Source organism: Arachis ipaensis, chromosome B04 (genome assembly GCF_000816755.2).
Source record: "Arachis ipaensis cultivar K30076 chromosome B04, Araip1.1, whole genome shotgun sequence".
Classification (NCBI taxonomy): Eukaryota; Viridiplantae; Streptophyta; class Magnoliopsida; order Fabales; family Fabaceae; genus Arachis; species Arachis ipaensis.
In genome coordinates this window covers 15859301-15873715 of record NC_029788.2, presented here as the reverse complement: position 1 = coordinate 15873715, position 14415 = coordinate 15859301, and the positions used below count along the sequence as shown (strand labels likewise).

General features: G+C 33.7%; 1 protein-coding gene across 1 annotated transcript; it reads right to left on the bottom strand.

Annotated features, from left to right (window-relative positions):
• On the bottom strand, nt 1-2976 carry LOC110270541. The gene is made up of 2 exons (XM_021120149.1): nt 461-2976; nt 1-377 (listed from the first exon to the last, which is right to left on the bottom strand). Exon 1 carries the CDS (start codon nt 2944-2946, stop codon nt 1762-1764), a length of 1185 nt encoding a protein of 394 aa, XP_020975808.1. The 5' UTR covers nt 2947-2976; the 3' UTR covers nt 1-377; nt 461-1761.

Here is a 14415-nt window from a genome sequence, read left to right as displayed (position 1 = left end):
ATTAAGATAATGGTTCAGTTTAACACAGTTAGTCACATAACACAAAGGACAGCCAACTAACATGAGCATGTTAAACAAAGTTACCTCAAAAGGGAGAACTTTACAGCAAAACATAAAGGATTATTTTTTCCTTGTGTAGTCTTTGTCTAGCAAAAAGTATTAAATTCAAAACATAAAGCCCTATACATATTAAGCTAAAGTCTTCAATTCTTTTTTTTTTTTGAGCCTTAAATCATGGAGTTGGGATAAACTTCATGTAATTGACAAATTGCAGTTCCTGAACTAGTACCCTGCATGGGATTCACTGGGACAGAAGTTGCTAGTGGAGAGGATCTTCTCCTTGGTCATAATTTTGAAGGCCTTTTTATTCCATGATCCTAGATAGAAAAAATTTACATTACACATAAATAGTGATTCACTTGAATCACAAAAAATTTAAGAAATGTAAATAGGAAGTTACCTTTTGAGAATCTTCTACATCAGAAGTAGTTGGCTGAGATATATCTATCTCTACAGGTTATGCATTAGAAGTGGTTGGTGCAATCTCAGTAGACTGCACAAGAGGATTGTCTTCTCCATCACGTTGGTCACCATCATCTTGAGGCTGCTGAAGTTGCTGCTCAGATGCAAGCGCACCTCCATTTTTCTTCTTCTTATCAGCCTCATCAGCAGCAGCAGCAACTGCAGCAACCTCTCTTTGTATGTCCTTTATCACCACAGAAACTGCAAGTAAAGGGGCCCAACTGCTTCTTTAGATGAACATTATCTCCATTGTTACTCTGAGGCTTGGATCAGCTTTAGACTTTTTAGATCCTCCACCACCCTTCTCATTAGCATCCATCCTTCTTTTCATCTGTAGTTTTTCAGGTTTTTTCTTTATTTTTGGTGCATGTGGCTTGTTACAATCTTCTGCATGCTCCCATAATAGTTGTCCAGGAATTGGATTAATATGATGATTATATGTTTCCCTGTATGACTCCATTGTTAGCAAGCGGTGAAAAAAGTCTTCTGGTGGCTTGTTAACCCGAGACAGTGCAGCACATGCATGCACACAAGGAATACCTGCATACAAACAATAGCCACAACAACCATGGATTTTAGTCATATACCATTAATCAGATTATTACTATAGCACAAAAACAATTATTATAACAATGCAAATAACCTGTAAGCATCCAAAATTGGTAAGTACATAGTCTTTTTTCCTAAGTCCACCACATGATTAGTTGGGTGTCCATGTACCTCAAACTTTTCGTATCTGTTGTCCCCTGTCCAAATAGGCTTCCAATTCTTAGATTCTTTTCTAACTTTCTCCAATCGACTCTTTATAACCAGTGTGAACACTCCAGTGTGATTGTTTAGTTTCACCTTGTTCTTGGCTATGGTCCGCATTACGAACATTCGAACCTCCTCCAACAATGTTATGATGGGCTTGGCTCTCGCATCCTTGATCTTTTTATTGAACACCTCGCATGCATTGTTACAAATGCTATCCAACTTCGGCTTATGGCTGAATGCGCTTCTAGTCCATGCATCTCTTTGCCATCTATCTAAATATGCCGATGCATCTTCATTTAGTCTTTTTATCTTGTCCATTCCATCCTTGAACTCTTGATGAGTTGTTGCCCTTGCACATTTTCACAAAAGTCCCCTTAGTTGCAAATCCTTCCAACTCTTGTTAAAATTTCTCCACAAATGTCAGACACAAAAACGATGGTGCATATTGGGCATCACCTCTTGCACTGCTGATATTAGTCCCTGCTAATCATGGTCGATCACCATAACAGTCCCTAACATAAAATCACCCTCCCCATAATAGTCCTTCACATTTAACACGAGTACACATAATAGTCCCTGAATTTTAAGTCGATAGCCCATAATAACTATGTAGGAGTGCCATGAATTCGCACCATCCGAATTTGGAGGAGTCTTCATCTTCTTTGAGTGCCATGAATTCGCACCATCCGAGTCAGCTCCAGGATCTAGACCATATTCTACACCTTCAGCAAAACTACCAAGAAAACGAAGATCCACTTCTTCATCACTAACTTCTTGCACAAATGCATCATCCTCGACCAGAATCTTCTCCTTTCCTTTAGGTAAAGGACCAACATTTCTCAATATCTTCTCCTTCTGGTTCTTGTTCACCCTAATCCTACTCCTACTGTTGACATTTTTCACCCCAGTATCTGAATCAGAAGAGCTATCTTCATTAAGATTTGGCTTAAAAAGGCTATCTTCTGTGCTCTCATGAGAGTCAGAAGACACCTCGAAAGGAATCTCATTATTAAAAACTTTGCTTTGGAATCCTCTGACAGCAGACCTTGTACAAGGTCTCCTAGATATACTATTTTTGTTGGACTGCTTGGACTTGTTGGTTTTATCTGTTTTGGTATTTTGGGTGGTCTTGATGGGCTTCGTGGGCTGGATGCTACCAGTGGGTTTGTTTGGCTTGGCTCCACTGACTTTGTTAATGGGTTTTTTGGTCTGATTTTGATCTTTTGAAACTATTGATGGTGGTTGTGTACCTTTGGTGTTTGATGCAACTTTGGTGTTTGAGGGTAATGGTTGTGTTAATCTTGGAGAATTCTTTTTCTGTTGTGTATTTCCCTCCAAAACCTTTGGCAGTGATGCTCCATGCTTGAAATATACATCAATAACTCCGTTATTGATCTTAAAACACTTCACCATCTCTCTTATCTCCTTGTCATTATTCAAGCTTCTTAGTTCGTTCTCCAAACCTTTCTTAGTAACTTGCCACCAGCATTGCTTTATCTCATCATAACCAAGCTTTTTATGGTAGTTCCTCAGATAGAAGACATCTAACGTATCCACATTTAGGTCACCTAAACAAGCCTTATTATCCGGATAATATACCATTGTTCCTTCTTGATCTTCTTTGAAATCACCCCCGTGATGAAACATAATATCCAACATCTCTTCCATCTGAAAAAAAAAATTCAAAACCCATTACTTGACAATCATTATAAACACAAATAGATTTTTCTGTCTTATTTACACTAACTATTCAATAAAAAAATAAAAAGAATAATAAATGTACACAAATAGATTTTTCTGTCTTATTTACATAATTATTTGTAAGATATAGTCACTTTATTTAGTAGAAGACAAATACAATATTGACTCCTAGACACGAAATTTTTAATTGAACAATAAGATATGTATGTTTCAAGTTCCGTAACATCTCATCCTCTACAAACTTAATAAAGAGTATACTTTTGTGATAATATGTTGCTGTTTATTTTCAATCTTCTAATAAAATTAAAGTGACTTAAGTAAAATAGATCTTTTAAATATTCTCATCATTATACATAAGAACTGAATTAGACAAATTATATATTATACATGACAACTGCAGCAGAAGTATTTATAGTATTGTCTACATTACAAGTCATTGCAGTACTCACTCATATAACAGACATCAACAGATAAGAGTTTTATCAAACAGAACACTCATGACTATGAAACAGAGCATGATTTTCAAACAGAGCATGACCATAATCAAACAGAGCATCTCATGAAACCCCAACCTAATCAAACCCTAGAACTATAGTAAAAGGGAAAAAAACCATAATTCCAACTACACTCACAACACAAGCATATACAAAAATCATCATGCATTGCAAAAAAAGAATAAAAAAAATTTACCTTTACAAATGGTAGAACCTCTTGTTTTTTACGCAGGAGGGACGAACGATGAAGTAAAACCTGATTTTGATGTCTTCTGAGTGCAAGAATTTCAACCTCACCAATGGAACCCTAAGGTAGTAGCATTGATGAAGACAGGAGGAAGAAGAAGACAGAGGGTGGAAGTGGAGAAGACAAGTGAAGGAAGGGTGTGGTTTTGATCAATCCCGTTTCATATTTTTATTTTGGGTCAAACGATGACGTTACTAACAAATTGGGGCGCCAACCCAAAACGCCAACGTTTTGGCTCTCCAATGTGGCAACTTCGTGACACATCAAATCGTCGGTGATGACTCATCATCGAAAAATTGTTCAGGGACTATTATGGTGCCCGGAGCCGTATCTGGAGGATTACAATGGTGCAATTGGGATCTCAGGGACCACATTGAGTAACGACTCGAATCTCAGGGACTATTATGGAGATTTACTCGGTCTCTATCATATAAAATTATTTTTGTTATTGTTTATTTTATACAAACCACCAAATGACCAAATTGCCCTTTTATTTGAAAAAAGATGACGTACTACACCATTTGCTCCTGTTTTGGTTAGGACTTGGAGACCATTCATGATGATCTTTCATATGTTGTAATCCATTGACTGAATAAAGATTTTCATTCTTTCCTTCCAGTAGTTGTAGTTCTTTCCATTGAAAAATGGAAGCTGTTGTAGTTGGATTGCCCTTCAATCAGAGTATAGGCCACCAGGTTGGAACCATTATTGCTCATCATTAGGATCTTTCCTCTAAACTGCAAAATTTGATCTCTTTGAAACTAAGCTCTGATACTAAATGATGGTTATCAGTGGTAAAAAGAATGGGATTTTAAATCTTGGCCACCCATTTTTCAAACTTGTGACTTGAACTTTTCTTTGAAAGAAACTTAGAAGATATTTTAATAGGAAGTTCCTTCGTTGAACGTGGACTCTAGATCATTCTCGGTTCCGTCTAGTGTTTCGGAAGGTTCCTCTAGAGAGGCCAAAGCACTAGCCATGTAATCCAACCGTCGCCTAGCTTGCCGAGTATGGAGTAAGGTTCTTTCAATTTCGGGATCAAACTCGGCTAAACTAGAGTCCGGTTGAGATCGAGTCATTCAACTTAGAAGTCATAGCTCATACATTAAAAAAAATCTAAACTAAAAACAAACTAATGAAAGCAAGTAACTATCTACAATATTCACATATTTACATAACTAATATCAAAGCACACATTGCAACCATTCTCCGACAACGGCCAATTAACTCTTCCATCGTAGTGAATTTTTGCATATATTTACAAATGCAAAATTTTTTGCCATCTCCAATCATTAGAAAAGAGAAAAAAAAAGTTTTCAAAAATTCAGTGCTTATCCTTAGAACAAAAACTATAGCAGTCGATAATGATTTTGTTTTATAATTTTTTTGGACTAAATCCTAATTTTGCTTTTAACATTTGAAACATTATTTTTCCTCAAATTTTTTTATTTATTTTAGTTATTTAAGTCGATTGGTTAAAATTATTTTTTCTTCCAAAAATACATTTTTTTTATTATCATCATCTTTGAGATTGTAGTAGTAATAATAATCATAATTGTGGCCGTTATAGTAATAATTGTAGTTGGAGTAATTTAATAGTGAAAAGTGATAAAAAAAAATATATGATAAAATGTTTAAAATAAAAAATGAGATATTTTAAATATTAGAGGCAAAAATAAAATTTCAACACAAATATTGAACACTAAGAGTATTATTTTATCCATTTCTAAAATCATATCTAATAATCTGAAAAATAACACCCATAATGATTGTTATGAATGTTAAACTCGTTAAAAGTAACTAGTAAAATAAAACAAACAGATATAATGCACCTTCATGGCTTCATCCCATAATCAATAAGGGCCATATTTCATTTCATAACAAATAAAATCAATTGACTACATATATATATAGATCTCAATTGACTAAACTCCAAAATATACTACTCTAGATATATCCTTTCATATAGACCATGTTAATTAATTATTAATTAATTATTAATGAATTAATAATGAGGACTTCATTTGGTGGTTGCTAATTGCTTAACACATGGCAGAGATGGGGTTAGGTGCTTGTTATTCAATCCAACAATTGCCCCCACATGGGAACCCATTGACTACAATATCACCTCTGCATGGTACTTTGAACTCTCTACCTTTTGATTTAATTCTACTTTTTTCGTTCTTAATTATTTTTTACTAAAACTTCTTATGTTTAAATCATATATATATATATATATATAGAATGAATTAAATTTTAATATTTTATTTTTTAGAAGAGATGATTTTATGACACAAAAATAAAACACGTGTTAATTAATTGCTACCTTTTAAGTACTAACCCTAATTAAACAACCAAAGATAATATCGGTTTAAAAATCCATGATTAAATCCTCATATTGGTGTGGGAAGACAAAAAGATGAATGTGAAGAGGCGTGGAAAGTGGAATGGGGTTCGCCCACACTTGTTCACGTTGCTCTCATGTTGCCCACGTTTTTTGCCAAAACTATAATTGTACTTTTATTATTTACTGCTTCTTTCTCTGATATTTGGCATTTTGGCATGCTGAAAATCTGAGAGATCAAGATACACAATTTACACACACCAGCCAGTAAGCTAGTGTTTGTTTTCGGGGGTAGAACACGGAGACATGGACAACACTTGTTTAAAAAGTGTTTGGAAGCAGAGACATGGACAGTGGACATATTGTCTCCGAGACAGTTTTTTATATTTTTGTATCCACTCTTTCACGAAGGACAATGATGGACACGGAATTTAAAAGAGTGGACACTGATAATTTTATAAATTTTGTTTTTCTTTTTTTTTTCACTATTACCCCTTCTTATTTTTCCTATTGCGTTGTTCAGAGATACTTTTTTCTTCCTGTTCTTCCTCTGTCTCTTTCTTTTCCAGGTACTCTCTCCTTTCTGTAGAATTTTTTTATTGGGGGTAGATAATTTTTTTTTATCGTTTTACTTCAATACCATTTTAACTTTATATTATATTATTTGATTTGTAATAAAAATAATAACAAAAATAATTAATCTTAAAACTTTTAAAAGATAAATATTAGCAAAAGTAAAATTGATCTTTTAAAATACTAAAAAATAATTTATAAATTGTAATTGATTTTATATAATTTAAAGAAAAATCAGTTTTTTATAAAAAAAATAAGTTTTTAGATAAAAAAATTAATTTTATATGCAAAAACTAATTATTTTTTCATGTAAAAATTAATTTTTTTTAAAATTAATTTTTTATTTAAAATTAATTTGGCTTATTAACTTAAACAAAATTTTTTATTAATCAAACTCAAATTTATTTTTTTTGTTAATCTTAACCATATGTATTCCTACATATTAATAATAAATTTTAAAATAAAATAATTATATTTATAAATTTTATTTTAATATAAATACTAATATATTTTTTTATTAAAATTTTTTGCCTCTTCAAATATTTTTTTCAAGTTCCGTCTGTACTCTCCTACGTACTCTCATTAATTATTAAATTAATTTGTATTGATGTAAAAAATTTGGAATTACAGGGCTATTTTAGTCATTTCATATAATATTTTATTCTTATCCATGTGTATCCAAACATAATACTAGACATTACATTAGTGTCTTGTCTATCATATCTAAACACAATACACAAAAAATAATTTTTAGTGTCTCTATCCTATTGTCTCCGTTTCAGTGTCATGTTCTGTCCTGTCTCTAAAAACGGTGTGTGTGCAAGTTCTTGTGATATTTGGAGTCATGTTAGTTCTGAATATGTTCTGTCAAGTGAACGAATCCAGGCTAGCATCTCCCCCATGATTGAGACCTGGGCCCCACTTTATGTCAATCCACATCTCACGAATATTAATTAAATTAATAGAAATATTAAGATTATAATTTATTATTTTTTATTATCATTTAGTTATTAATTTAATTTTTTTAATTTAATAAATAATAAAAAAAATAATAACGAATTAGATCATAATAACTTTTTGGCAATTTCAATCGATTAAAAGTTTATCTTTGATCCATTACATCCGTCGAGAATTTTGAAATCGTGTTTCTTAGAAAATCAGTCGATTGGATTAACAAAACAATCGATTGAATTTCAGGTTTCTAGAATAACTCAATCGATTGGGTAATATGAAAATTTATAAACCATTAGTCACGGCGCGATTCAAAATTTATAAAAACGATATGAAAATTGAGAACGGCGGGATTCAAAATTCAATCGATTGGATTATCCTACCAATTGATTGAATGCAGAAAAAAACTTATGTACGTCACATTTCAATTGATTGAATGATCATATACCAATCGATTGAATTGGAATATACCATTAGTCACGTACAAAATTCAATCGATTATATTATCATACCAATCGATTAAACCTTCATATATCATTTTAATAGAGGCCTTCAATCGATTGGGTAATATAAACAATCGATTGAATTATAAAAAATCCACATTCTAGTCATTGTTCAATTGATTGGGTAATATGACCAATCGATTGTTTTGTGGTAACCTGAAGTCCAATCAATTGAGTTATGGGAAACCTAAAATTCAATCGATTGTTTTGTTAATCCAATCGATTGATTTTCTAAAACACACGATTTCAAAATCCTTGACGGATGTAATAGATCAAAGATAAAATTTTAATTGATTGGGATTGCCAAAAAATTATTACGATCAATAGAAGATTTAATTCGTTATTATTTTTGTTTTTGATTATTAATAAACATAATAGATGAATGATAAAATAATAATTTATAAAATAAAAAATAGTTTTTATGAGTAAATAAAATATATGGGGTTAATTTGTAATTAAAATTAGAAATGGACTATTTAGCAGTTATTGAAAAACTTAAAAAATATGTTTTGTTATGGGACCATTTAATGGTCCAAACGTTTTGGGACCATCGAATCCTTTGCCATGTGTTTTATTAGTTAGTGACAAATTTTTAAATAGAAAAAATATTGATCACTAATATTTCTCCTTTAAATAAATTTAGATTCGCTGTAAATTAGTTTTTAAGCTGTTCACTAAGAAAAATCATGAGAAAAAATAAATTAAATTAATAATATGCATAAACTTTGAAAGAATTTTTATGTCATAACAAGTTCGTGTGTTTCTCAGATTCCAGTGCGTTTTAGCCTGCGCCGGGTTTGATCAGAAAACTGGTGAACTGACAGTCTGAACAGTTTTCGGTTGAAATTTCGAACTCATATCCTCTTGTTGCAATCCAACCATGTATGCCACGAGGCTGTTTTCAAGTTCGTGTGTTTCTCAGATTCCGGTGCGTTTTAGTCTGCGCCGGATTTGATAAGAAAACTGGTGAATTGACAGTCTGAACAGTTTTCGGTTGAAAGTTCGAACTCATATCCTTTTGTTGCAGTCCAACCATGTATGCCACCAGGCTGTTTTATTCCTTTACTATTTTATGTGTTGATTATATATTGCAGTCCAACCATGTATGCCACCCGGTTGTTTTATTCCTTTACTATTTTATGTGTTAATTATTATATATATTAGAAAAGAGTCCTGCTAGGGAGCCAATGGAATATTTGTACAATGTGTACAATGGGCTATATGAGTTACAAAATGAACATCACCCATAATATCAGAATAACCATCCAGGTACTAGGAATAATAAACATCTCATATCATAAAACTACTCATCCCAAAAGTTCGGATCTAGAACTCTGATACCATGTCATAATACCACTCATCCTAGAAGCTTATGCTGATGGGAAAAGGCAACACTAATGGTTATATCTCTAATACTCCCTAAACCTCCATTGTACACATTGTACAAATATGCCATTGACTCCCTATACTTTCCCATTAGAAAAATATTCAGATGACGATATTTTCATATGAAGATGATATTGTGAATCTTTAGATAGTTAATATTAAATATATTTAATTAAATATATTAATTTATCAAAATGTTAATGAAGATATTTATTTTAAATCTTTTAGAGTATTGAGTTACGTAGTAGGTCTTCGAGAATTTTGACTTAGGACTTATTAATAGGGACATATAAGCATTATCATAAAATTTCATATGATAAATTGATAGAGAGACATAACATGTCCACTGTTTACTATCGTAGAAGACCAAATTGATACTTTATTTTTTCAATGGCTAATTAATTCGAAGTCGAAAACTTCAAAGACCTAATTGTCACTTTACTCAATTTTTTTACTATTTTATATTTTTTATTTACGTAGGACCGATTCTACTGGTACAACCAGTGATTTATCGGTTGAACCAGTAAACCAATAAACTAATAATTTGATCGATTCGTTTACCGGTTCGGTTCTGACAACTATGATGAAAGGAGCAGTGCTATTGTTTGGTTTTATTTTTAATACTTTTTTTGTTTAGAGAAAAAAACACTAATGTATTAAAATTTTATTTTTTTCATTTTGCTCTTTTATAAAATATATTTTCATAAAATACTAAAATTGAAAACAAATATATTCTTATTAGAGTTAGGATTTTCATTTTTCACCATGAAATTTTTTTTCTTCCTTTGAGTTGTTATTAATCAATAACTTAGTATTCAATGCTAAAAATTTTAATCACAAACATAGTAGGTTTTGATTTAATGCTTACCCTTTATTGATTTTAATTTTAATAATATTTTTGGTTTAAAAAATAAATAAATGAAAAGGAACAAATGAATTGGTTTTATTTTAAAATTTAAATTAACCATATATTTAGATCTTGATTGAATTTATATCCTTTCATTTCTCATATAAAAATTATATAGATATATGATTTATGTTCATATCCTGGCCCATAATTTAACTAGATCTAAAATGATTAAAAATTTAATTTATAGAGTAAGAGTTTAGATAACACTCTAGGACCTATCTGATCTCACAAAGGCCGGCCCATGCGGCATTGACTTGGTCCGACTTATTCAAATAAAATAAATCTCAACTAACTCCTACAATCTCTTATATTCATCTAGAAATGAGATCTCAACAACCTCTCTAACAAAAGGGAGTAACAAACCCACCATCAAAGACGGAACTACTCCAAAGGTGGTTATTGACTCTACATTTACACTTATAAATACACTGACACCCTCAAGTATTCTTCAAACCCAATTTACTAAAAACCTGTCTAAATCCCTTTCTCTTAAGCATCAAAGTCCCTTCTAAGTACCACCTCCCACCTTTGCAAAGACGTCGGACGGCGGCATCTCTGCAATGGAAAGACATTGGACAAATCACTCTAAGGCGTTTGGACCTTACGTCCAAGCCCAAAAGCAACCTAGTTTCAGGTAACGCTCAAAACATTGGCGCCATTGCCGGAGATCTAGAGCTTGGTGCACGAATTGTGAATCACACTTTTCACAACGCGTACCACTAACCAGCAAGTGCACTGGGTCGTCCAAGTAATACCTTACGTGAGTAAGGGTCGAATCCCACGGAGATTGTTGGTTTGAAGCAATCTATGGTTATCTTGTAAATCTTAGTCAGGAAGTCAATTATGTTTGTCAATTGAATTGTGAGTAACCAGTAGAGCATAAATTAAAAGTTACTTGTTGTGCAGTAATGGAGAATATGTTGGAGTTTTGGAGATGCTTTGTCTTCTGAATCTCTGCTTTCCTCTGTCTTCTTGTTCACGCACGCACGTCCCCCTATGGCAAGCTGTGTGTTGGTGGATCACCGTTGTCAATGGCTACCGAATAAAAAAATGGAGACCACGACGATCAAACACTACAGTAAAGAGATGGTCAGACAACCACTTAGAATGAACAGGATGCAAGCAAATTAAAATCAGCGGTGCAATTATCCTCTACTAAAACTCTATTCCCAATCATTTTCGGCCCGATTTCTCCGACGACAACCAACCTGACCCTGAACCCATCAATGTTACTATAGGCAACAAAAAACCATAGAAAGAGAGGCTGAAATATAGTTTCTATGGATACCGAAAACCCCATAAAAAGTTCTTCCCATGGGCAAACGATCAAATCTACGGTTAAATTGGATTAAATATACCAAACGGCAGAGATGAGGATGACGAACCCGCAGCAGCTAACACACCATCCCCACCGACATGGTGGATTACACCATGTCCAAGAAAAGAAGAGGGAACGATAAAGTGTCATAACTCGTGAGTTCTCTACCATCTCTGCTATCGTAGACACTATTGATGATCCCAAGCTCCTCTTCCGCCTCTCCCTTCGCGTCGCCATTTCGAGTTCTGTAGCTCCAGAAAATCCACTTTAAGTGCAGGGAGGTCAGAATCCAACAGCATCAGCAGTCCTTTTAAAGTAAAAACAAGGAACGAGTCCACCTTAGTGATGATGCCATTTCCTTCTTGAAGAATCAATGATGTTCTTGAGCTCTGTTATGTCTCTTCCTTGCCTTTGTGGCTTGATTCCTAGTAATTTTTGGTATTTCTATCCTCAGTTGCTTCCAATAATTATGTGGAGGGAAGTGCATCCCCTGAGATATCTCTTGATTTGCAGCCACATGTTCTACCACTGAGCTATAGATCCTTTACATAATTTTTTTACCACACCAAACTTAGAATGTTGCTCGCCCTCGAGCAAAAGAAGAGGGAATTGCACACAACTCTGGGCGTTCAGCGCCAGGTTGGTGCCCATTTTGGGCGTTCAACGCCCTAAACTGTTGCTTGTCCTCAAGCAACTTAGACAAATAAAATAGAAGACTAATAGGTTGAGAAGCAATAATATCTCAGAGTTTTTGATTGAAGCTCAGATCCTAATTAGATGAGCGGGACTAGTAGCTTTTTGCTTCTGAACAGTTTTGGCATCTCACTTTATCCATTGAAGCTCAGAGTGATTGGCATCTATAGGAACTCAGAATTCAGATAGTGTTATTGATTCTCTTAGTTCAGTGTGATGATTCTTGAACACAGCTTCTTAATGAGTCTTGGCCGTGGCCCTAAGCACTTTGTTTTCCAGTATTACTACCGGATACATAAATGCCACAGACACATAACTGGGTGAACCTTTTCAGATTGTGACTCAGCTTTGCTAAAGTCCCCAGTTAGAGGTGTCCAGAGTTCTTAAGCACACTCTTCGTTTCGCTTGAACCTTGACTTTAACCGCTCAGTCTCAAGTTTTCACTTGACACCTTTACGCCACAAGCACATGGTTAGGGACAGCTTGGTTTAGCCGCTTAGACCAGGATTTTATTCCTTTAGGCCCTCCTATCCACTGATGCTCAAAGCCTTGGGATCCCTTTTATTTGCCCTTGCCTTTTGGTTTTAAGGGTTATTGGCTTTTTCTGCTTGCTTTTTCTTTTTTCTCTTTTTTTTTTTTCTGCAAGCTTTGTTCTTTGCTGCTTTTTCTTGCTTCAAGAATCATTTTTATGATTTTTCAGATTATCAATAACATGTCTCATGTTCATCATTCTTTCAAGAGCCAACATATTTAACAGTCTTAAACAACAAATTCAAAAGACATATGCACTGTTCAAGCACACATTCAGAAAACAAGAAGCATTGTCACCACATCAATAGAATTAAGCTAAGTTCAAGGATAAATTCGAAACTCATGTACTTCTTGCTCTTTTGAATTAAAACATTTTTCATTTAAGAGAGGTGATGGATTCGTAGGACATTCATTACTTTAAGACACAGTTACTAACTACTAATGATCATGTAATGAAGACACAAACATAGATAAGCACTTAACATAGAGAAAATTCTTCTGCTATTTGCCTTGATAGCTGTTGCTTTGTTTGCTTAAACTGTTCTTCCATATTTATATTAGCTATCCTTGTCTCCTGTTATCTGTCTTTGAATTCAGCTAGCTGTTTTGTTAGGAAATCTAATTGCTGATTGAATTCAGCAGCTTGTTTTACAGTACTGAATTCAGCAGTTACTGTTTTAACCTCTTCATTCATGGAAGGGTTGCTGTTTAGATACAGATGTTGATTCCTGGCAACTTTATCAATGAGCTCTTGAGCTTCTTCAATTGTCTTTCTTATATGGATAGATCCACCAGCTGAGTAATCTAGAGACATCTGAGCTCCTTCTGCAAGCCCATAGTAGAAGATGTCTAACTGAACCCACTCTGAAAACATTTCAGAGGGGCATTTTCGTAGCATCTCTCTGTATCTCTCCCAGGCATCATAAAGAGATTCATTATCTCCTTGTTTAAAGCCTTGGATGTCCAGCCTTAGCTGTGTCATCCTTTTTGGAGGGAAATATTGATTCAGGAATTTTTTTGTCAGCTGTTTCCATGTTCTTATGCTGGCCTTAGGTTGGTTATTTAACCACCTCTTAGCTTGATCTTTTACAGCAAATGGAAACAGTAATAGTCTGTAGACATCCTGATCTATTTCCTTATCATGTACTATGTCAGTAATTTGTAAAAATTGTGCCAGAAACTCTGTAGGTTCTTCCTGTGGAAGACCGGAATACTGGCAACTTTGCTGCACCATGATAATGAGCTGAGGATTCAACTCAAAGCTACTGACTCCAATGGAGGGTATGCAGATGCTACTCCCATATGAAGCAGTAGAGGGGTTATAATATGACCCCAGAGTCCTCCTAGACTGTTCATTTCCACTTATATCCATGATGGATCTATGGATATAACTTGGACTGATTTACCTTTTTATTTATTTTATTTTATAAGAAGTAAATACTTAAATAAAATAAAATAACTAAAAAGAATTTGAATTTTGAAGTTA